Raw genomic sequence first — 25,806 nt, forward strand, 5'->3', positions numbered from 1 at the left:
TTTAAGCAACGATGCAATGAAGATGCTATTGTGAACGACTTTAAAAGATGAAAACAAATGAACATCTACAGTAAAAGGGCAAAATAAGCTGCAACCGAAAACTATCATTAGGTGAGGGAATTCCCCTTGCTTTAAAAATAAACACCGAAGTAAAGTGACCTATACATGACACGAAATAAAAAACGTAGTTTGTTTCTCCATAAGATACTTAATCAGCCATATTATCTGTAAAAAAAACAAGTTTACCTCCACCAGCGCATTATAACCGTAATATTTTTCAACAATCCGGAATATCGTTTTTTGAAAAATAAAAATAGTGCTCCTAGTTCGTCCTAAAATATTTTTGCATTTATGGGCAATTGACAAGATGTGTATTATAAAAATACTTTAAATATTTTGGGCGAGATGAAACCAGTATTGCAAAACCTTTACAGAGTAACCAGTTTTGGGTGAAAAATGACAAAAATACGGTACCATATCCGGTTCTAGTATGTATACAGCTTTAGTTGTGCTCCTATTTTAAAAATCTAACATGTTTTTTAAAACCCCAGATTCTGATACATATTTATAACACCAATACTCCTATTCAAAATTTACTTTCATTTTTATATATTTTAATGTCCATATTTTGGGGTTTGTGAATCAGATTCTTTAAAACCCCTGCTGGACTCCAACACACGATCTACAGTTCAGCAGTCGATGTGATAACCTACTCAGCTACTCAGCTACGCGAGAATTTATGAAATTAATAGACAGATGTTGCTGATATTTATATTTTCACCTATGTTTAAAAAGGAAGTCAGCCATTATGACGATGTAGAATACCTCCTTATGGAAATTTCCAGAACGAAGCGGGGCTTAGGTCTACAACCAATCGCACATTATCGGGCCTTTCTGGTAAGCCGAGAAATTGCGACTGGTATGCGGCATGATCAGCATATAATTGTGTAGGTGTTCAGTGTTAGTTATACTTTTAATAGTATTGTCTAGGCCCATATTTATCATTTTATAAAGATAGATTTATAATTATATCACTTATATACATATTATTCAACAAAGGCTCCCTCCTGAGACCAACAATCGTTTCTTGTTATCAGATAAACACTTCCAGTGGCGTAGCTACATTATAGCACTGTAAACACGTGCTTACACATCTTTTTGATGATTGATGTTTTCCGCCACACTCAACAATTTTGTACTTATATGGTGGCGCCCAGTTTTTATTGGTGGAAGAGAGAATCCAGATACAATGTACCTGGGAAGAGACCACCGACCTTCCTAAAGTAAACTGGAAAACTTTCTCACTTACCGGCGCGAGCGCGATTCGAACCCGCGCCGACAGAGGTGAGAGGCCGTGTGATTTTGAGCGCGATGCTCTAACCACTCGGCCACGGAGGCCCCTCACATCTTTTTGCATTTCTTTTTAAAATCATAGTTATTTTTGCATGGCAGCTCCCGAGAACGCTTTTCCCGAACTTTTCTCGAAGAGTCCCGAACTTGATCCTATACACCTTACCAAATAAATTCACTGCACGGTTTAATAAATTGAACTTAACTTTGACCAGGCAATGAGCACTTTGCATAAGATGGAAACCGTAAAATACAACTTTTATTCCTTTATCAATCTAATTAAAAATAGATCCTAAAATACTCTCACAATCGCTACAATAGGATCTGACATAATCCTATATGGGTTCACATCCGCATGACCTTTCGTTTGGAATATTCATAAAGACCTTCAGCCAGTCAGATTGCGCCATACAGACAATGCTGGTTATTTAGATGGTTCCCGGCAATTCGTAAACAAGTTGAATAATCTTTCATACTATAAAATTGTATATTCTCACACAAGGAATTTCAAACTTTCGCAATAATGCCTAATCTATTCCGTTCATAGAAACAACAAAGCATACGATATAAAATACACCCTTATTAAATTAATTGTGAATTGCGATCTATGTATGAATAGGGATGGGTACGATTTGCATAGTTTTCAAGATGATTTACTTAACTATTGCGAGGAATATAACGCCAATCGACGTAAACAGTCCATTTTGATGTTACATCTAGCTGCGATGTGTTTTCTTTCAAACCAAATAATCGCAGCTATTTTCCTTGAATTGTGAACACCGACGATTTTATTGTCGACGCACTGATTGGCTAACACAAAGTTCACATGAACATGACCCCCTAGTCGAGTTATGTCAGATCTTCTTACACAAAGTATACGTCACGGATCTAAGAAGTCTGATTTTAATTAGATTGTTCCTTTATTAGACAGTTATCAGATATAAAATTGAATGAAAAGAAATGCTGCATCTATTTCTCTATAAAAAGAAGGCACATTGTTTTTATTCAAATTAAGATGAATGAAATATGAAGATAACGAACAGTGATCAATCTCATAATTTCTATATTGATCACTGTTCGTTATCTTCGCCTTTCATAAGGAATGCGAAACAGAGAGTTGGGCAAAAACAGACTCCAGGATATACCGGGGGTGGGGTACCATTTTTCTGATTTCTCCTTCATAAGTGGAATGGAATGTCAAAGGCTCCAAACTTTAGAGTAGGAATTATCCGTATTTTCTACAATTTCATTTGTCTCTGTGTCAGTGAAAGGTGAAGATAACAAACAGTGAATGTCCCAGTGTGAGCCCTCTGAGGTGTATTTTGAATTATTGGAGATCTCCCTATCATAGCTATTGTAAATAAGTTTCAGCTTTTACAATCGTCATTGATAAAGACATTTTTCAACCAACAATATATGTACTGTAAATGGGGAAATGATTGCGGGGGTTTTGATTTCGGTATGTTCGCGGTCGGGGATTTTTACGTGAAATTAAAACAACCGCAATCACTTTGCAAGTGTGACACAATACGTTTGCAATATTAACATTTTATTTGCACATACTTATTTCGTAATATGTTACCAGTATACATTTATGATTAAGATAATCATTCCATTGTTCAATCAATTCAATTGTCATCAAATTGTCTAACATCAATTATTTAATCATTTGATTCAAATTGTTTTGTAATAACCTTTTCTTGCAGAGACAACTTGGATTTGCCACTGACACAAATGTAACCTCACATTATTATAAAAGAGTTTGCCTATGTTTGTCATAGAATTTTAATTTCGCGAAAATAAAACCACTGCAATTAAAACAATATGAAAACCCGCGAACTTTAAGCACCGCGAAATTAAAACCACTTACAGTATTTTCTGTTTAGCACTGCCAAAAAAAGAGAGAAAACTGATTTCTTGAAATAGTATTTTATATCATTATTAAAATGGAGAGATAACCAACTGCATGTTGATATGACTGTTATAATAATTGAGATTGCATTGGATTCCACGCAAGTTTTATGGACTACAAAAATGTTCTAAATTTTGAAAGGGTGTTTCGAGTATACTGGTAAGGAGCAAAGAGAAGTGACGGATTATAATATGCGTCACCCATCAGCAGGACTTTGTCAGGAGCTATGTTCCAAAGTAGACTCAGAGATATTTGGCATCCAAGTAAGAAATATGTCCCGGTAATCCAGTTTCCAGTTACTTAAAATAAACATGTACATGCATGATTAAAATAAATATGAATACTTTCATGCAAAGTTGAATTAGGGGAAAAACTTTTTAATTATTCTACGAGGTTTTGCATCATTATTTCAAGACAATCTAATCTTAATTTTGCTCTAACACACATGGAATGATTTGATGCTCTCACCATTTTTTCATCAGTTAAACACATGTAGATGTTTTCCAAAGAAGCCTTCAGTCGCTCCGGTATCATCAGTTGACTGTGATAAAGCATGCCCGAAATCTACACAGAGAGAACGCTTTGGAGAATGTGGAGGGAGTAAAACATTTACCTTATATAAATCAGGTAGGAGTGTCAGAGTAACACGAGCTCTTATTTACATACATTGATATATACCTTGTATTAAAACATAAAAGTGATAAGAATATATTCCAATTATATTCTCCAAAAATCATAATATTATTGGAATTACACTTTTAAACATGTATGTTTCCATGCAATATGCCGTCATACATTCGTAGACGTGTATACAGTGTTAAAGTTTTATGAACGTGAATATTACCATGAAATTGGTGGTCCCATGAAATGTTATATTTATGCGCGATGACAAATCCTCGCTACCACGTCCGTAAGGTCCATCCATAGGTAAAACTGTGCCACTTCACAAAGAGCTGGTGACGTCTCTACATGACTCAGCAATTCTCAAATAGGACGCCAAACAACGTAAAAACTAACAAAACCAACGATATTAACTTACAAAAACAAAAATTATGAATCACAAGTGTGCAACATGCGATTGTTCTCCGAAATTTCCTGTAAATAGAGGGTATCTTCATTCATTAATTACTAAACAATTTTGAATAATTGACGAGTTTTCGTTTGTTTGTTTTTTAATTTCTCAGTTTTTAACGGGCAAGTAACTCCAGCAGACAGATGTGTCTCCATTCAATGTGGAATGAATGTAGCATTTACATTTCAAGAAAACTGTTCATTGTCATATCAGGCGGCATGTCAGACAACTGGTAAGCCTATTTAAATTCAGCGTACACACGAACATCTCAGTCTCTGTTGATATACAGTATTCAATATGTTCTATTAAGTTTATAAATATAATTCTTCATACATAGATACATATACACAACAAAGTTGGATTGCATCAATGCAGAAATGTAAGCCCTCGTATCTAGAAGGGAACGTTTCGTTGAGTGACGCTAGATCTACATGTCAGGCGTTAAGCAGTGTATTAAATGGTTCCTTCTGGCTTGGTATCGCAAACGAGCTATACATGGGAAGTGATAGAGGTACAACTTCTTTATTTCAAGAGAGAGATACTATAGTAGTTGTATGTATATTCAATGAATTCAAGATGACGTCTTGTGCCATTTGCTCTCCATTCTGACAGATTGCTTACTGTGGAATCATTAGAATTCCCACCTCTGGTGTGTCCAGGGGTCCGTGTTTGCCCAACTATCTATTTTGTATTGCTTGTAGGAGTTGTGAGATTGATCACTGTTCGTTATCTTCACCTTGCATTCGATTGTTTTCATCGAAGGGAATTTTCAATGAATAAGGTGTATGAATACATAACATAATTTGATGTCACGCTGCTTTACACAGACAACTTGCCATATGTGTACCTTGTTGCAAGGATGTAAGAAACAAGCCTTAATATAATCTTGATGAAATGAAAGTGGTGCTTCTACAGCACAGATGTCTGCCATATTGTAACAAATGCCTAAATTTGATAGAAACGTCTGACAGCATATAGCGGCGTTGGTGTTGCCTGTATTACATGAGTGAAAAATTCTCGAATAGGATGAAAAAACAAACACAACAAAACAACATCCACTAATCCTGCCGTTTTACTTACTGTATATTATCTAATCAATAAAATCTTTTAAATCTGTAGTCCCTTAGTTTATTTTACGCACATAATCGAAGAATCCAGTTAGTTTACTAGCACTTTAAGACAAGAAATTTTACATAATACAGCTCTCTGACATGTTTCATACCGATTGTTAGGCCGTTCTTGACACATTGATTTTGACCACGGATAACTCCGTTTACCTGATCAAGATATAGGACTCACGGTGGGTGTGACCGGTCGACAGGGAATGTTTACTCCTCCTAGGCACCTGATCCCACCTCTGTTATATATCCAGGGGTCCGTGTTTCCCCAGCTCTCTATTTTGTATTCCATATAGGAGTTATGAGATTGATCACATCCTGACTACAGTAACCACAAAAGTGATTCAACGGTTTACATTGGCTGCGGATAACTCCGTATACCTGATCAGGATGTATGGCTCACGGCGGGTGTGACCGGTAAACAGGGGATGCATACTCCTCCTAGACACCTGATCCCACCTCTGGTGTGTCCAGGGTCCGTGTTTGCCCAACTATCTATTTTGTATTGCTTGTAGGAGTTATGAGATTGATCACTGTTCGTTATTTTCACCTTACATGTATAACTTTGATCCCCTATTGTGGCCCACACATACCCGGGGGGGGGGGGGTCATGATTTTTGTAAATTGCAGATTATCTGGCTCGGTGGTTCTTGAGAAGATTTTTAAATGACCCCACCCTATTTTTGCATTTGTGTTATTATCTCCCATTTGAAGGGACATGGACTTTCATTGAATAAACTTGAATTCCCTTCACCCAAGGATGTGTTGTGCCAAGTTTGGGATTGATCACTGTTCGTTATCTTCACCTTTCACAGTACCATTTATTTGTATTTTCCATAGGAGGAAGAAACAAAACTTAACCAAAGGAAACGGAGAAACCCACTCTTCAAGAATAGTAGAACCCCACTATGCTGATATAAATGACAATCGTTCGACGAATATGAATTATTTTATTCTTGCACCTCAGGCGGAAGTGAATGAATAGTGAAAAAGACAAATCTTCTAATGCGTACATGCAAACCAACTTCAGAGAAGGGACCTACGATCATCTACAGAATCACAAAGTAATGAAAAATGAGGAGGAGAACACGTATGACCAAACGTCGACTGTTAAAGAGCGTGAATACGATCTCAGTCTTAGAATGAATGACGACAACCTAGATGATAGCTGCCATCATGTTGTGTTTTCAACTCGTTACGAACAAACTTTTAAAACAGTTTTGAAACCGACAAATAGTGACTACTCATAAGCAATAAACCCTATAACGCAGACATTGTAATTTAGTTACATGTAGATTCATAACCCTCGAACCCTTTTTCATTGCTTTAGTCTTTCTACCTTAAATATCAGTTGATATCGTACATGAACCTAATCCCAAGACCAACATGTGATGTTCTGACTGATAGTATAGTTTGTCTCTCATCTGCGACGTTCATGAACATGGTGGCACTAGGAGTAACATACATGGTCATAAAGTGGTTCATAGAATGTCATGTTTATTTTTCAGCAAGGAGAATTTTTGTACATGTATACGAGTTTGTGAAAATATATACAAAAGCCACAGCTAATATTGAACTCAATTGAAATACCTAATATAATATGTTTTGAAAGTTCTATTGTTTTCTTTTTCCTGCTACATTGTAGGGTCTATCTAAAGAATTTAAGAACACATTTGCGATCTTTACACAAAACATTCAATAAAGTTTAGCAAAAGTCACAATGTTTGATGGTGTTTTTTATCTATAACAAATATACGCTGTTTCCAAAATTTGAATATCAACATGACAAATTGATTTCAATTAGCAAATCATGTGGACAAAAAAGTTTGTGTCAATTGGTATGAACAAGTGAAGATGACTAGCACTGATCAATTTCATAAATCCAATCAGAAAAAATACAAATTGAGAACAAGACGAACCCGGATCATTGGAAATACGAAAGATCAGATGCTTAGGGGAAGTAAACACCTCCTGTTGACTGGGGATATCTGTCGTAAACCTTTTATCTTGATCAAGTAACAAAAGTATTTCGTGTTTAAATTCTGGGTATGAAGAACGGCCTAATAATTGGCATGAGAACCCTCAGACAGTATTCGAACTAAAGACAAGTTGTATCTGCAAATCATATCATGAACATAGAAATTGTGAAATGCTGATTTTAAAGGGATCGAAAGAATACAAACTTAAGAGTGGGACAAACTCTTACCCTTGGACATACCAGAGTAGGGACAGGTGCCAAGGAGGATTAAGCATCCCCTCTTGACCGTCCATACCCGCCGAGAGCTCTATATCGAGGTCACATAAATGGAGTCATTCGTAGATATGAATATTTTTAGTTCCATTCTTATTGACGAGACAGCTATTTATGATGTCATAAAGCCTAATCTTTAATTCATCATGAGTAACGATAGTGCAAAACATTGAAAGGGCATATATGTTTATGCTATTGAGATTGAAAAAAGTTTTTTTATTTCAGATTTACTAAATGTCCATTGGAGTGTTTGTACATCAATATTTGATTTATATCATTGTAGCACTATACGTGTGAAGTTTCTATTGTATATCAACTTGATAGAGGAGAAAGATGGAGGCTTGACAGAACATTTACTGGATCCTGCAACGTATTTCTGTTTGTAGGATTTTTTTTAATAAAATTTGTATTTCATTATTGGTACGGTATCTTGTATTCATTCGCCCCACTGATTTGCATATTAGATGTGTTAAAAGTGAAATGTGATTGAAAGCATTTTGTGTTTTAAGAGGTAATGTTTGGCAAAGTTTGGATCACCAAATATGGAATTAAAGCAAAATTCTAATAGAATCCAGTTAAAATACATTACTATTTAATTCCTTCCATCTCCTCTACAAACGAATAGATGATATCTTTTTTATTTTGTCTAATAAGAGATTTGCGTGTTTGTCTTATACTTTTTATCATATGATAAATATGTAGGCACCCTATAATTAAAAGATTTTGGCATTTAACTGGTGGTATAACATGAACATATTCCATTGAATGAAAATTGAATGTCAAACAGAATGATATTTTAAAACTGAAAAGTTTGAATTTTACCTTATTTAGTGAAAACGAGCTGTTTTAGTAAAACGCCACAGGGGAAAATATGAAAGCTTTAGGACTCGAACTCCCGATCTACAGATCGAGAATATTATGCGTTAACCATGTGACCTACCTAACTAAATAACGGAATTCATCGAGACAAATGTAAATATGTAACTGATGTTTATTTATCAATTTATGTTTCGAACGGGGGTCATTTTGTATTTATACAGTAGATGTGCTGATATGGTCTTATCCAAAGCCATTCCAGTGAAGGTGCAACCTCAGATAGTACTTTTGCCAACTATAGAAAGGGGATTGCAGCCCCAAAATAGTAAAAATTGAATAAGTAATTTGATAAATTAACGGTAAAAAGGATTTGGGGATAAAACTTTTTAACCACAAGAGATTTGCAAACATGTCATTCAGTATTGTCTAAACAGATTAAACCATATTGTCTATTCGTTGACACAAATACATGTACCTTAGTTTGGACAAAACATTTCTCCAAATTATTGCACATAAGCCTATAGCTTTGAACTTAAATTATATACATGTATTTGAAAGCTTATTCTTGCCGGTTGTATGAGTGGGGTACACGTAGCGTATCAACACAATAATTATGCTTTTTTTAGCTAAAGCACTTTGCTATAAAAAAAAAATTATGAGATTGAATGCAATGTGTAATGCGTGTAATTGCAAACACAAGCGTGTTGGGTATTTTTAAAAGGAAATACCAAAAGATTATCGCTTCAATCAAGTTTATGGGAGGTCAAAGGCCATGAACGCTAGTTCGAAGAATGTACATCGATCATGAAAAATATACGGCCAATGTTTATCGTACAAGATAATATCAGTAGCTCAGAGATGAAGTACAACTCTTCCCAGCCAGTCAATCCATAAAAATGAATGATGACCGAAGTTCTCAGTGAGGAAACAAAACTCAACTACAAATTGAATGATCACAAAATCACTGGGTCACCACTTCGATCATCATGAAATAGGGCAGATTGCTAGTGCCATCTCTTAAAATAATCAAGATTATTTGATACATATCAAATAGTCCACAATTAATTAAGAGTGGCTAATACAGTTCGTACCGTTTACGAAATAAACCTGGTTCGAACTATCTTGCCTCTTACAATTCCGCCTGACGGGGAACGAGTTAACTTTTCATTCTGCTTAAACCTTAGATTCAACACATTGTGGAAAATGCTTTTCTTAATGACAATCCATTGCCATCGAGCTAATTTATTAACATCGTGCAATCGTATACGCAGCCAAACAATCCTTTACCAGTGCAGCAACAGGATGAAGCCAAAAAAAAGGGGGGACAGATAGAAGCAATACCGATCGATTGGTTTTTGATTTGTTTTGTCCATGGTGAAGATAACGAACTGTGACCTATCTAATTCCTATAAGCAATACAATAAAACATATCTTCCAACAATCGAATCGTCACCACTGTCGGCGATGGGTTGCTAAACTTTGGCCTGAGTTAGGCGTTGTTTTCGGCCACTTAGCGGGGAGCCTCAGCCTCAGCGATTTTTATCGTGCCACCTGTGACTCGGACCCGCGGTTTAATTTGACGACCTGTTACAACTGCGATGGGTGCTGTGGACCTTTCTATCCTGGATTCCTACGGAACTTGAGTCCGAGACTAGGAGGGCAAGGCAGTGAACCACGGCAACGTTATGATCACCCCCCCCCCCCCCCTCCTCTTTTAAATGCTGGAGGTACCCATTCAGCCGGTGATGGAGATTTAATCCCGGGCGAACGCTACTCGCCTTTCTCAAGGTCAACCTGAATAGAATCGTCACCACTGTCGGCGATGAGTTTCCAAATTTTGGCCTGTGCTCGGCCGCTTTGCGGGGAGCGATTTTTATCGTGCCACCACACACGGACCTTTCTAACCGGGATCTCCACGGGACTGGAGCTCGATACAAGGACGGCATACCAGCCAGGCAGTGAAGCACGACAACGCTGGTCCTCCCCCTCCCCTGAAGACAGGAGGTACCTATTCAGCCCGCGATTGTCGTCTACTCTCTGACAAAGGCTACCATCCCTTCTCAAGGTCAACATGGTGAGTCGCTACATTTATTTGATATTCCTTAATATTCACTTAGCTCAAATTCTACCGGCTGTCGTAAAGCACTCGCACAACATAGCCCATAGGGCGATACCATACTTAGTTTCTGTATGTATCCTATGGCAGCCGCCATATGTAAATTCATATCCTGGTCATGTCCTACACCACCTAATATACCATTGCCGGTGCTCTATTATTATGTATCCCATTGGCAAACCTATGGCACAATTTTGATTGTATCTATTTGGCCAAAATGCCATTCATGATTCAAGGTACTTGGTTAACGTAGGTTTCATGATCTGTCATAGGCATGGCTAGCGAGTCGGTCAAGCAAAGGGCACCAGATAGTCAGATCATGCTACAAATTCCAAGGCTTGCTTACTCTTAATTCGTCCCATTCTGTAATCAGTTCATTATGTCGCGTTACTTGTATTTATTCAATTACATGTCATACACAGATGAACCTGGATAACGTTCAGGTATACCTGATTGTGCCATGTCGGCACTGCATAGACCAGGGGCTCGGACCTCAACCTACCACGAGGTTCAATTTGCAATGTGGCCAACCACGACATTATCTCGCTAGGTTTACTTGCTAGGCATTATTGGGCCCAAGTTTCAGGGTAGGCATTGCTATTCACGGTTTCAGGGGTTCACGGGTTTTTATTACGCACGATCACAATTTTAGGTACCAAGGACCTCACCGGTCAATTTATGCAGAGTTATTAACTTCATAGTACTTATCTATTATTAACATCCCTATGCAATTACGTGGTATTCTTGCTATTTCAGCCATTTGCCTCTTTTTATTTTATGTAGTTTACAGATGATTCCGACAACGTACGTGACGTGGAGCGCTATATGCTATTTCGTATACACTTTTCAGGTTTGTGCTAGAACCAGCATCACAGCGTACGAGTCGCAGTATATTCTCACCTTGTCGTTCTTTTGATATTTAGGAATTTCCATAGCACAGATACCCTAGTTCCATATCATTAGTTGCATTTAATTGCAGTTTTTGTTTCCGATAATTGTCCACAATCTCAATTTAAGTTCGGACTTGCAGATTGTTGATCGGTTCGTTGTTGTTTATTCTCAATGTCAAGCCTAACCAAAAGTTATTGTTTGGTTAAGTTTAAGTCAATCACACTTCATTCCATTTTCATGTAAGTAATTGACTGGTTTTGTCTCAGATGTATTCGGCGTTGAATTTCTCTTTCCATAATTCATTCAATAGGCATTTATTGGAGTTTGTATGGTTCCAGCAGTCGAGATACCACGTCAGGAAGTGTCATGTTTTGTTATCCAACTTTTTCCGAGGAGGCGTGGCTTTGAGGGTAGAGGTTTAGGGGTGTTAATGGGCTGGGTAATTTTCGTATTTTGGCTCGAGTAATCGGTCTTAATTTTAATTCTTAGCTGAGTTTGGGTTAATTCTCACTGGTTCTGGAACATTTGGATTAGTTTGACGAATTTATGAGGAATTTCCGGTCGAAAAAGTTTGATCCATTACAGTTTATTGTTTTATCTTAGGAATCGTCGAAAATGGTATTTAGCAATGTGCCATTCTGCTATCATTACCTTAGTTTTTACGGAAGTATTTGGGACTTGTAGTTAGATCTTTTTTGACGGAATTCAGACTTCAAAATTATTCTAGAATTTTCTGCTGAAACTCTTCAGAATCAATCGAAATCCTTTAGAGGTATACCAGTTTCAGTTATGGGGCGTAATTTTCCTCCAGTAGGGCTGGGAGATGGTTTGCTAAATTGGTGTTTGGAAATTTTGTCCAATTTTTGCTTTCCATCATAGGAGTTATTCAGAGATGACAAGTCTTATAGTCCGCCTGAACTGCGACCACTTTGTTGTTAATCTTACGTCGCCTTTGAGATTACACATTTTGAAATGGTCATTTCAGAATTCAGTCTAATTTTGGTCAGGAATCCTGAAGTTTTAACTATTCCCTTGAAAAATCCAGGAAATTCAAATAATTTACAACTTTCATAATCACTATCAAAATGTGTCAATTTGGTGATACCAGTGACCTCTTGGTTAAGTCACCATTGCTTGAAAGTACGCAAGGGGGTTCGAAGGGGGTAGCATAGAGATAAACGCTCTCCCATTGTGCCTCCAGGGGGCCTGGGTGACGGACGAGAGTGCACGTCGCCCACCCCGCAGAATTGAGATGACCTTGTTGTTAATTTATTACCTTCGAGGTTACACTTTTTGCAATGATCAACTTCAGAATTCAATCTAATTACTGGTCGGAAATCCTGAAAGTTTTGAATATTCCCACGAAAATTACAGGAAATGCAGTTAATCTTCAAGTTGAGAGTGATTACCGAAATGTGTCAATTTGGTGATAACTTGGTCTTAGTAACCATTGCTTGAGAGTGCACAGGGGGTTCGGAGAGGGGAGCGTAGAGATAAATGCTCTCCCCTCGCGCCTGCGGGCCCTGGGCGATGACGAGGGTGAACGTCGCCCACCTCACTGTTTAAGTGCCTCCAATTTCAAGTATGCATGAAGAAAAAAGGAAACAAAGATACAAATATCAATTTTTGTGAGGGACATTGTTCCAATGTCTGTGGCGGACTGGGGATTGCGTTAGGGTAGTTGATCACTAATTCTGCGCCAAAACCGGCTCTCCTCCCACCTACTACTAAAGCAGGGGGCAGGTATTTCACGTGTAACCTCCAGACGACCATTAAACTAGGTCAAGGGTCAGTGGATATTCATAGCAAATACTAATTTCTTGCATAAGTTGCTAAAGTTTAATCCGTGGGGCTCTCAGCTAGTTCATAGCTGGGGCCACATCCACCTCCTACTAAGGGAGGAGATGCTCCAGGCTGGTGCATGTTGCGATAACGGTAGGAGGGTCTACAAGCTTGCTCCGCACTTGCTAATTAAACCAGGTAGCACGCAGGAGACCGGTGAGATGCACAGAGATCTTTACCTCCCTTAGAACGTGGGGACTCGTTCAGGTTCGGGCACCTATGTCCACATAGGGCCCCCTGTGTTGCCCCTACTTTGGTAGTCAAACTGGCACACTGGCCGCCTCCCCAGTTCCCCACAAAAAGTTTGCATGCGACCCTTTCCACCATATATGTAAATTTGCATCCTGTTTCTGATCCAATTAATAAATATTAAATTTGTATCACTCTTGTCATTGCAGCTGCTAAGCAGCCTATGAGGGATTACAGGGCAGCCAGTTAAGCTTCGACACACCTACTGGTCTATTCAGATATTAGGTTAAGGTCACTATTCAATTCAGGTAGTAGGTCAGATGTCTTGCGGCTGGTTGTGCTGTATATTAAGTTTATTTTAGCACAATTGCTTCTCTAGGTAAATTTAACATACCCTAGGTCAGGTCATGGCCATAAAGCCAATTCTTTTATTAATAAGTTATCTCTAAAAACGCCGGCTTCGAGATACGTCCCAGTTATTTCCCTGTTAAGAACTCTCGTACATATACAGTAAGGTGTGAAACAACTTGTTTATATACGGGGATGACCACACATTCATCACTGCATAAGTGAATGGGTTCAGTAAGTTTCTCATACGCAGTTTTATCAACCAAATTCAACTGATACACAAACTAAGTAAATTATAAGTAGTCAGGGAGTAATTTATTACATGAAATTCTTACTGTATCATCCTCGTACGTATCATATATAGGTTATGAGTTGTAAATATGGCATTAATTTTATTCTACGTTAATAAACAAAAATATTTCAATAGTATTTTGTGTTTCCTACAATTACATATTTAAAGATAATCCGCTTTTCATACATTTTATCGTCTTCGTCACTGACTGTAGGTAAACTCTGTCCCACTCAAACAATTAAAGTTCCACTAAATGTGTCCCCTACACAGAAGAGCTCTCATCTCGAAACTGGCGTATTATTTTATAAGTAATTAATAACCACATCTTAAAACTGATTTAGTCATATGACCGTCCCATTCCATATCCTATGAAAGTTGTAAAATGATTGTTTATTTTTTATATACTTTTCGTAAACAATTACAAATTATTGGATTAAATCGCAAAAATCTTATGCACTTACCAGTATTTGTATGATAGCTATTTGCAAAAGTTATATTCATAAGAAATGGACCGTAACAAACACCCGCACATTTTCTTTTAAACGTGCAAATCTTTATATAGCCATGTGCTGGCCTTTAAAAATTCGTTAATGTATTTTGTGGTTTATAATTTCAACTTAAGAATTTAAACTTCATTGTAAACAAGGGTCCTCTGTAACAAAGAAGGAAGTTATTTAAATTGACAAAATTTTACGGTTATGATTTTAATTGATGGTGATTTCAGATTATCAACGACCACACAGATGTAATACTGTAAGTAAGATTTGTTAAACAAATATATTTTGTCGCTTGATTATAAAATATAACGAGAATTAAATAAATTTCGTTTGTATCTAAAGTGTGTCCCCGAAGAAGATAGAAAAAGAATGAATACGAATAAAGATGGGTGGAGTCTTGTGTTATGGCTGTCGCTTGCAGTTTTACATGGTTTGCTTCCTTTTTACCAATTGTAAAAATATTTTAAATTATCTAATATTTTCATATAATGACAATGCCAAATCAAGGAATTAGTTGATTATTAACCTAAAAGAGATAAAAACAAGGTTATGATGGTGGTAAATAGGTCATGCCCAAGGTTCTGGGTCAGTTTGTCTGGAGACGTTAAGACATACATTATAAGCATTTACAATTTCGTATGACTGTGATTTATTTTGTAATCTGTAGTGTCATTATCAAGAATGTTCACAATAAGGAAGTACTAGTATATGCTAATCTGTGTTATGTCAAATGATACAATACTGTTTTCTTCTTGTACGATTTCCTTTTTAAAATGTTTGCATACATTACATATATGTAAGAAGTTTATAATTTCACGAGGGTATGAACTGCGACATTTCACGCCCCCCCCCCCCCCCCCCCCCCCCCCCCCCCCCCCCCCCCCCCCCCCCCCCCCCCCTGTACTGTATATACTTTTCATCATTTACTAAATAAATGACATTTTCTATTCTCAAACTTGTTCTGTTTTGCCTGCTTTGAGTAAAAAACGAGTGCAGTCCACTTGGCTAGTGCTTTTGAGCTAAGGATCATAAATATATTTTTAGAATCTTGAATTGATTTCTACTTTTATTTCTGTCGGAATCTGTTGTTATATTATCATGTTTCACAAATATATGAGGGAAAGGCTATTATTGCAAATTGTAACGATATCGAAGCGAAAACATTGGAAATGTAAATATTTTTCTCAATACATTGCATATTGAATAATAAAGTCTATGAGATTAATTACTATTGGTTATCTTGACCTTTCATGCAGATGTTGAAAATTTCCATTTATTAATGTGAATGAAAGGTGAAGATATCGAACAGTGAAGGACAGATAATGTGTATTTGTAAATACAGCTAATAATAATCAAGATATATATGAATTACAAAAACGTTTAAACCATTCTATGATATCAACAATGATATTGCCCACCAAAGATCGGAAACTCCCGTCCCGCCTTCCATACAAAATTGTGGCAATTGACGACATAACTGAAAATGAATTCATATGACACTGATATGTCTCAATACATCAACATATTTACATTTGCGAATGCACTTCCTTATACAATGTATGATAATACTAATGAAATTGAGATTCAATTTCGTGTAACATGCATGAAATTGATCAAGTGATCAGTCTTTCCTTGCGTATCAATACAATCACCGCTTCAAAAGCCAGTTCCCGTACTTTCACCTGGCTTCTTGCTTATGCAATGCAGTGAGGGATTTAGACTCCCTCCTTTTGTTACAAATTCAAATACATGTAATGGAAATAGTGTGAATAAAAGTCCAGATTGGCACACAAATTGGCTGAGTATTTTGGCTAATACTTGCCTTTCACAGACAACCTTTCATAAACCCTGGATTCGCCACTACAATGACATCATAACAGAAACAAACACAGCAGGATATTTATACAAACAAGCATTTCATCAATTTATAAAACAGAAACACTAAGACATGCCGTTCAATTGTTTCATTTCAAAAGGTTTTAAATACCATCTGCAACTAGGCCTAAATTGCAACTTCTGCATGGCAAGTTCAATGATATTGAAAGCGAAAAAATGTAGGCAGAGTTATAAACCTATTTACTTTATGATGATAAGTCAACGTGTTGTTTCCTGGCAACTGCCATCATGCCTATGACTCGACATGATCATAAGCGAGGCTGGTTTCAAGGCTCGAAAAATTATATTTATGTCAGGGTATTGATGCAAGTCTTCATAAAAATCCTACAGCAAAAATCTTTCAAATGAACAAAAACTCCGTCAGTTCGTTTTTATTTTCTCTTACACGCACTGAAGGTAAATAAAAGAAGCAACCTACCTGTACTTCGTCTATATCTGTCCTACTGTCTCGAATCGTCTTCTGCATGGCTACAACCGCAAGTCCCAACGATGAACATGCCGTTGTTTCTTTCCAAAAACCTGACTAAGAGCTTAACGTTAACTTGACCCATCATATCCTCCATCAATCCAGATCCTTTGAATTTCTGTCGAAATCTGTGATTAACCCCCTTCCCCACAATCAAGCACTCTAACGCATATACCTTTGCCCCACAATCACGAATTTAACGCATATACCTTTGCCCCACAATCACGCACTTTAACGCACTTTCAATGCGCATTTGTTTTACTGCGTTTTATCGTTGATACAGTGAAAAGTTTTTTTTAATATCTTGGGTTGTAAGAAAAAACGTGATAAAATGAGCGATTTGCCAGATTTATTTGATAGTTCCAACAGTAGCAAAGAGATAGGTTAGGGGATACACCACTGCAACGCAGCTCCATTGTTTACTGACGGGAATATCTAACGCGGTATTGTAGAGGAATTATTCATGTTTGGTTTTATTTCTTTATTTGATTATTTCATTTTATTATAAATCTACAGGGTTATGAATATTACTGATCGTCAGGAAAATGACCATTTTATTTTAAAGTAGCATCAGAAAGAGGGGGTAGGGGGTGGAGATTAAAAATCCAACACAACTTACATCATGAATTTCGTGGTATGCATAAGTTATGTATATCAAACAAAGTATAAAAGAAAATGGGGAAAATATTTTTTTAAAAACATATGTATATGTATTTTTCTGCGAGATTGACACAACAACATTCTTATTCTAAACGAGAGAGTAAATGTGTGTACATTTTCAATTTGGTCATTTGTAGTGTTGATAAAGAGACCCTAGTCAAAACCGTGCCTTTCAAAACTCGGACGCACAGATTACGCAACCTTAAAAAATCATACTACATAAAAATTTACTAAAACAAATGAAGTCAGTAATGGACATGAAATCTAACACTTTATTGATTTTAAATTAAATGATTGGCAAAATGAAGTATATATTCAAGGGGCGATGTCGGATAAAGATCTAAATTCAAATAGTTAGCTTAGGGGAGGGGGATGAAAACTTTCGTAGGATTCTGTCATCCGACATCAATTAGATATTAGTGAAAAGAGAGAAAAAACAAGTGTCTGGTAAAAACTACATGATAATATCACATTTTAATGAACATTTTAAAATAGTTTTAATGTACACTTTCTTTTGTGAATAAACAGTGGAAAGGGTATACAGAGTGTTATTTATACTAGTTTGACCTTACTTGTTAATCGATTAGTTTCAACAGTCATCATATTTAATTTATGGGGGGGGGGGGGGGGGTGTCGGTAAAAAAATATGTGAATTTAGTTTTTTGTCAGACATTGAACTTTTGATCTCGCCCCAAAATCTTTCTTTTTGTTTATCGTTATTTTTCCCAAGTGAATTCATTGATTTTTTTTTTTTACTTTGCAATAAATGAAAGATGAATGACAGAATAAGTAGCAATTCTTAATATAAGGGGGAGGGGGTGCGCCTTGAATTTGGCCAAGTTTCAGGTAGAATTTGCAGATAAACCATGCCACTTCAAACTGACAATTCCTCGTAAAACCCGTGCATTTTAAAACTCGGATCGGACACGTACGTGAAGACAGGAAATATTACGTAACCATAAAACCACACTGCTTATAAAACACAAGCTCTAGACGTTTTAATTATATGTATAAAATGAAAATTAAATGTAACGAGAAGAGTAAAGCCAAGGATGAAATAAAAAAAAATTACATTTACCATTGTCAGAACATATTCCAAAGAATAAAACGATCTATGCAACAGAATCTGCTATATAAAAAAAAACACGAGAAGATACAAACGAAAGTAAGACTGGTCGAGTTTTTGTTAAGACATATGCAATTATTATTATTATTATTTTTAAATTGAAGATTCAATAAAAAGAAATATATGTTTAAGGAAAAGAACACCAGCCCATCAATTTTAGTCCCAATAAAATATATTTGCCAGTCTGGCCACATGTAGTGTATCGATTGTTAATAAAGCTCGTGTAAGTATTAACTTTACTACCTACATGTATTTAACACTGTTTAATATAACTCAACACCTAAGTACATAGCATACAGTCAGCCGTGTACGCTGGAGGACGTGCACATTTATCATTCAGACTAATACACAAATGTGAGTGAAAATACACAATTATACTAGTACAATTGCATTTCCTAGTACGTTAATCCCCTTTATGAACACCGAAGTCGGACAGGAAAAACCTAGAAATAAAACGATAATAATCGTGAAAAACTCTAGGTAACCTGTATCTGATGCCATTGCTCCAGGATGCAGGGAGAGTGTGACGGACCTCACACTTTACAAATATATAAAATGCTAGATGAAAACTGAAAATAGCAAAAGTTGTCCTATCTGCATGAACGCCGGCTAGAAAGTGACCAGTCTAACAAACCCGCTTACTCCCCGTGACAGTATACTACCCCCTATTGGTCAGTATCATAATGGACCAAAACAACTTGATCACAACACGCTACTATAACGTGAATACAGCATTGTCCCGCTTTTACTAGCGAACCGCGGGATATAATTATCAAGACTCGGGCGCACTGGTAGACGGGAAATAGTGCGCAATCATACATAGATACACTGTAACAAGGCAAATACACATATGTAAATATTCTACCATTTAATTAAGATACAATTACCAGTAAAATGCACATCTTCCAGCGCATAAAATGATTTGCAAAATGAATGGTGTCAAAATAAACACGAGAAGATTCATCGAGAATTTGAACTATTTTTCTCATAAGTCACTCAATTATGATGATTCATTTATCAAACATCTAAAGACTGAGTTTTGGTTCAAATTTATGTAATCATTACTTTTAACCAATTCTAAGAGTGGGTACACTAGCTAGTTGACATAAATGTTAAATGTAGAGAGACAATATACTTAAATTGAGTGGTTCATGGGATCAGTTGTTAAGTACAATGTGTACATGTAAGTATTTATCAAATTATTATTATATCATAAATTTCATATTTTCTTTTATCACATTATGACTGCTTGACATGGGCCGTTTCCTCCGATTTTTATAATAGAAGGAAAATAGGTGTAGTTTTACATTCATTTTAATACAATTACAAATGTTGTGATAAGTTACTACATGTTCTTATTTCTGTTCAGATCAATCATTTTTTCGAGACATTAACATGTTTGACATACACACACTATCTAATTAATCGCAGTCGGGCGGAGGTTGAGGCAGTTTTAGTAGATGAACACTCATCCCCTTCCACGAATTAGGACCTGAAGTTCGGACAACCTCCCCTAATTTTATTTCCTTGCCAATAATTTTAGACAAGACATCTTCGCCCCCCCCCCCTTTTCATTTTTATGTTGTGGAAAAGACGATGCTACGTGCCTGTAGGCCTCGCACTGACACAGGTCCTAATCGGAACATGCAGGCTACCACAAACACAATTGCAAGGTGGCTACAGTGCATTTTTGTAATTTCTGTTCTAAAGCACACCCCTTCCCCAAAAAAGGTAGGGCGCGGCATACGGATACGGACTGTGTAATATACAGCAGTGATTTGCTTTTTCCACATCTTGTTTTGAACATTGAAGATAATTTATGCATGCGTAAAAAAAAAATTCAACTATTTAGGATAATTCTTATTTACAGAACATGATGTAGTACTTATATATACTTATATGAATATACTTATATTCGTTTATTTTTATTAAGTAAACTTTGAATCAGTCGTCAGTACAAATGAATATGTTAAACCTTGTCTAAAATTGAATTGATTACGTTTTTTTCTTTGAAATCAAGATGAAATTTTATGATAAGATTGTTTGAATTAAAACAAATAATATATACAGAACATATCGAAGGGGAAAAACCCATTGGAAATGTAGATACATGTATATTGATATGATTTTTAAAAATACTAGGAGATAAAAAAAAAAGTATTCATTCGTGGTATTTCTTTGTTGTACAAACATACATGTAGAATAATTAATAAATTAAATAATTAAAAATGGCAAACTTTGGACTATATATCTTTTCAAAAGAAAATATTTTGTCCCATATTTATCGTAATTTTCACTTGCTTTCACTCCCGATTCGACAGTCTTAAAGTATGAGCCTTTAACAGAATTATCCGCGATAAACTAACAGAATATATAACAATGGAAAACGTAGTGAAGAAATGTGTTAAAAATTCCGACTTTTCACAAATCAACTCTAAAGCGCTGTGGGGAAAAGGGTAACGTCATCATTCAGCAGCGAAAGCAAATGCTACTGTTACGTCATAGGTGGCGTGATAAGCAAAGAGTTAATAATTGCGTTTTCAACTTTGTACGCTAGACCATTGCCAGTTTCTCCATCGCTGATAGCGACCAAATCATATCACAGATGTAGTTTACTCCGCTCTTCTTGTCTTTTTACACCTGTTTCGTCTTTTTTTTTTTAACCTTTTCAATTAAATATCTATATCTTATATTCTCTTCGATATTGTTCCTAATGTTTTAATCGATAAAACTCTAACGAACTATATTTTGTGTTCTACGATCGTTATTTCCGTCATCTGCTACATAATCATGGAAGCTCGGTAAGAACACAAATCAAAATAGAAAATATAAATATAAGAAATAAAATATCGTTTTTTAGTCTTTTGGGCGTTATAGAATTTGATCATGTGACCAACTGCATGACATATTTCAATAGCATTCAAAAATGATCTTATTTCTTAATGACTACAATAACCTTGCGGCTCTGATGAAGACAAAATTCACATGGTCACACATCATGGTATGAACTGAAAGATCGTACCATCAGAAATGCATAAACAAAATTTGAAAGCTCAATCTTAAATAGTTCAGGAGATATTGATTAGGTCAGCTTATTAAGAAGTACGTCCAGTCACAAGATCAAGCACGATGTCATCACAAGGTTTCTGTCATAAAGAATCTATATATGAAATATGAAAGCTCTATCTTGAATAGTTCCGAAGATATTTAACATTTTACATTTTCTTACAAGTAAGTTAAACTGTAAGGTCTTAAGATCAAAGGTCATATGAAATGAAAGATCCTGTTTCAAAAAATCTTTATCCACTCTTCTCGCTCAATGGTTTTTTTTAAAAACCTATCCTACTCTCAGAGGCTGTGATTTTCACAAACTTAAATCTACACTATGTTCGGAAATTTTCATGTAATTTTTTAACTTGTCTGGTCCGATGGTTCTTAAATTTTTAAATGACCCACCCTATTTTGGTATTTTTGTGATTATCTTCCATTTCAACTAACTTGAACCCCCTTACCCAAGGATGATTTTTGTTAAGTTGTAGAAGATTTCGAAAATGTGAAAAGTGTACAGTTATAGCCGGAGAGACAGATTTATAGCGTAGAATTAGTGATCAGATAATAGCACGCATGTACCCAGTCTTGGTATTTCCAGAAAAATGGGTCGGTTGTTTGGTTGGTTGGTCGTTTGGTTGCTTGGTTATATATTGTTTAACATCCCGCTCCAGAATTTTTCATTCATATAGAGACTTTAACATCGCTGTTGAAGGGCTGCAAACTTTAGGCCAATGCTTTGGTGCTTAAGTCCAGCAAGTGTGACACGATATATGTCCCTCCCTTCTCAAAGGCAATAAGCATCGAGCATTCTCCTAAATTTTTCAGCCCTTTACCAGCAATGGTGACGTCTACATGTGAGTGAAAGAAACTATGTAAATAATGATTCAGGAAGTCATTAGATACATTAAATTCTTATTTTGTCACATTATTTCGTTGCTCGTGTGTATCATATGATGTTTATATTTCTCAACTGATTCGATACGCAAGAGGTTCTTCCACGTATGATCAGTTTTAAATCGAGACAGACTACTGACAAACAAGTTGATGGTGTAACGGTTTCAACAGTCTCGTTTAAAGTCAACATTTCGCAAAATCTATGGTCGTTATAGCGATCTAGTTTGGAAATACAACCTATCATTGGGTCAAATGCTGTCTGGCGTATTTCATACGGATTGTTAGGCCGTTCTTGGCACACTGATTAAGTCTACCGACAACTCCGTTTACTTGATCAGGATGTAGGGCTCACGGCGGGTGTGACCGTTCAACAGCGGATGCTTACTCCTCCTAGGCACCTGATCCCACCTCTGGTATATCCAGGGGTCCCTGTTTGCCCAACTATCTGTTTTGTATTGCTTGTAGGAGTTATGAGATTGATCATATTTGTTGTCTCCAAATTTCATCCAGAATATTACTTGTTTTATGTTGCCAGTTTAGTTAGATATTTCTTCCGGTCGCGATAGCTCAGTGGTAGAGCGTTTGCTTTGTAACTAGGAGGCCGTGAGTGAGAGCCCCGCTTGTGCTATGGCCGCGTCAAACCAAAGACATTAACATAGGTAGTGATTACTCTTTCAGCAAACGCTCCGCATTGAGAAGTGAGAATCACGAGCCTTTTGGATACGACTTTAAAAACGGAGGTCCCGTATGGCAGCAGGCGTTGGTATACTCAAGAACCTTCACTGCTACGACCCTGAGCGCTAAGCATGGGTCAAAATTGTTGGCACTTCACTTACAGCTAGTGACCTCTGAACATGGGTGAAAAATTCTCGACGGGAAGTAAAATAAACTTACAAACAAACATTTTGATAATGTTTTGTATTTCATACATTTACATATTTAAAGAAAATCTGCTTTTAATACATTTAAAATGTAAACTGACTGTAGGTCTACTCTTTTCCAGTTAGGCCATCGAAGTTCACTATATGCAGCTACTATACAGAAGAGCTCTTGTCTTGAAACTGACATATTGATGTTAGTACACGACTGTTCATGGTTTGACTAGTATTAGGTGTTGCATTATCCAAAACCTATTACAATACTTAAATTTGTTGAATGATTCTCTCCTCTACTAATACCATTACGATTATTACCATTTTGCATTGATACCTCCTTCTCTGGATGGACCAGTAGGACTGCTGTGGAAATTCACCTGGCCACACCCCACTGCTCTGCAAGAACGAAATAAATGTTAGTGTAATGACCGAGTGAGCTGTTGTCATATGTGTGTCAAACAATCGGTAGTCATGTTGCTCACCGATCCTAATATAGATGCATAACTGTATCCTTGAGGTCCAATATCAACCACTTGTGTAGCCGTGTTTTTAATGCAATAAAATGGGGCTTCCTTCAAAAGATGTGCATTGCCTTGTGCATCGAGGTAGTCTGCCTTCCGAAACCACACGTGCGGTCATGTGCCATGTTTCGAGGTACATGTCTCCCATTCGTTTCTTGGCCACTTATGTCTTCCTCCCAATGTTCTGCTACTATATTTCTCTTCCAAACTGGCTTCGTCAACAAACGAATCATTTGAAGCTGTGAGCGGTCGTATGTGGTTTTAATGAATGTTTGAAAATATATTTGAGTACAAATATTTTTATATTAAATTTATCAGACGGCAATTTAAGAATACAACGGATGGAGGCCTCAATCGTGCGCATATTTATGTGCGCCGTAAATCGAAGGATTTCATAAGGAAGGATCTGTAGCTCTCTGATCTGTCCTAATATTTTCTTAGAGAGCTACAGTTCTGCAGCTACCTTCCATTGTCCTTTGTGTCCTTCCTCGAAACTGTCCTCCCTTTTCCCGCTCTAGACGTATAAAATGTAAGCAGCTGAAATGTATATCCAAGTAATTGTTTATCCATCACTAATGTCATGATTTACAGTATTATATGTATTCTTATCGAAATGCCTCATATCATCATATTGTAGTCATCTTAATTGTGTAATATCAATACCACTTTTGGTAATCGTATTCATACTCCAGCTGCTCTTTCAAAAGATGACTTTCTTCAAAATCATGCTTCTGTTTTAGACAAATTCAATATTCCAGTAAATGGCTAGAATGAATGCAATGTATAAGTTACCATACCTATACCTGACTCCTAAACTACGTAAAACAAACTTACAAGAATACATTGCTGGATCCATTAACTGCTTTACCGAGCCCCTATCCTTGCTCCTCACAAAAATATTAACAACTGTGAAGGAGAAACTTCAAACTTACTGTGCGATTACATATGCCAGGAGTGGTGTAAATCAAATGTGGATTATAAAACATTCTAGAGAACTTTTAGTAAACTTGAAATCGCAAAACTTTTCCCAAATCAACAACATCAAAAAGTATGACTTTTTAACACTTTACACAACTATTCCTCACGATAAATTAAAAACTAGACTTTTTCACATCATAGACAGTTGCCACTTCAACAAAAATGGAAAACAAAACTATTCAAATCTAGTGATCAGTCATAAAAAAAATTCTTTCTTAAACACCACTCTGATTCCACGCACAAGTTCTCTGAAGTTAAAATAGAAAATATGCTAGAGTTCCTCATTGATAATATCTTCGTTGTCTTTCATGATCAGGTTTCCCAACAGTCTGTTGGAATTCCCATGGACACGAATTGTGCTCCTTTGTTAGTTGTCTTTAAATATATGCATATGAAGCAGAAATTATTAAAAAACGTCTACGTGAACAGAAAAAAATATCTTGCTGTGGCCTTCAATTCGACAATTACATGTAGATATATCGACGGCGTTTTATCTATTAAGAAAAATAACTTTCATTCGTATTATAGACGATTCGATATATCCCTGCGAACTCGAAATAAAAGACACCACAGAGTCGTCCTCTTCTGCTGCATACCTAGATTTTGTATTGAAAATAAATATTAACAGCAAACTAAAAACTCAAC

The 25,806-nt window shown here is 36.4% G+C and overlaps 2 protein-coding genes across 2 annotated transcripts in view; both read left to right on the plus strand.

Moving 5' to 3' along the window:
- LOC125663541 (uncharacterized) overlaps positions 1-25,806 on the plus strand; it is a 110,344-nt gene that overhangs the window by 9,611 nt on the left and 74,927 nt on the right. The window contains exons 3-6 of the mRNA XM_056143533.1: positions 3,404-3,525; positions 3,745-3,889; positions 4,447-4,566; positions 4,672-4,845. Coding sequence (XP_055999508.1) covers positions 3,404-3,525; positions 3,745-3,889; positions 4,447-4,566; positions 4,672-4,845 — 561 coding nt within the window. The remainder of the gene's footprint in view (positions 1-3,403; positions 3,526-3,744; positions 3,890-4,446; positions 4,567-4,671; positions 4,846-25,806) is intronic.
- The window catches only part of LOC130047875 (uncharacterized), a 33,943-nt gene continuing 22,968 nt past the window's right edge, over positions 14,832-25,806 (plus strand). Inside the window, exons 1-2 of the mRNA XM_056143518.1 lie at positions 14,832-14,950; positions 15,037-15,124. Coding sequence (XP_055999493.1) covers positions 14,909-14,950; positions 15,037-15,124 — 130 coding nt within the window. The 5' untranslated portion in view covers positions 14,832-14,908. The remainder of the gene's footprint in view (positions 14,951-15,036; positions 15,125-25,806) is intronic.

This window comes from Ostrea edulis, chromosome 7 (genome assembly GCF_947568905.1).
Source record: "Ostrea edulis chromosome 7, xbOstEdul1.1, whole genome shotgun sequence".
Lineage (NCBI taxonomy): Eukaryota > Metazoa > Mollusca > Bivalvia > Ostreida > Ostreidae > Ostrea > Ostrea edulis.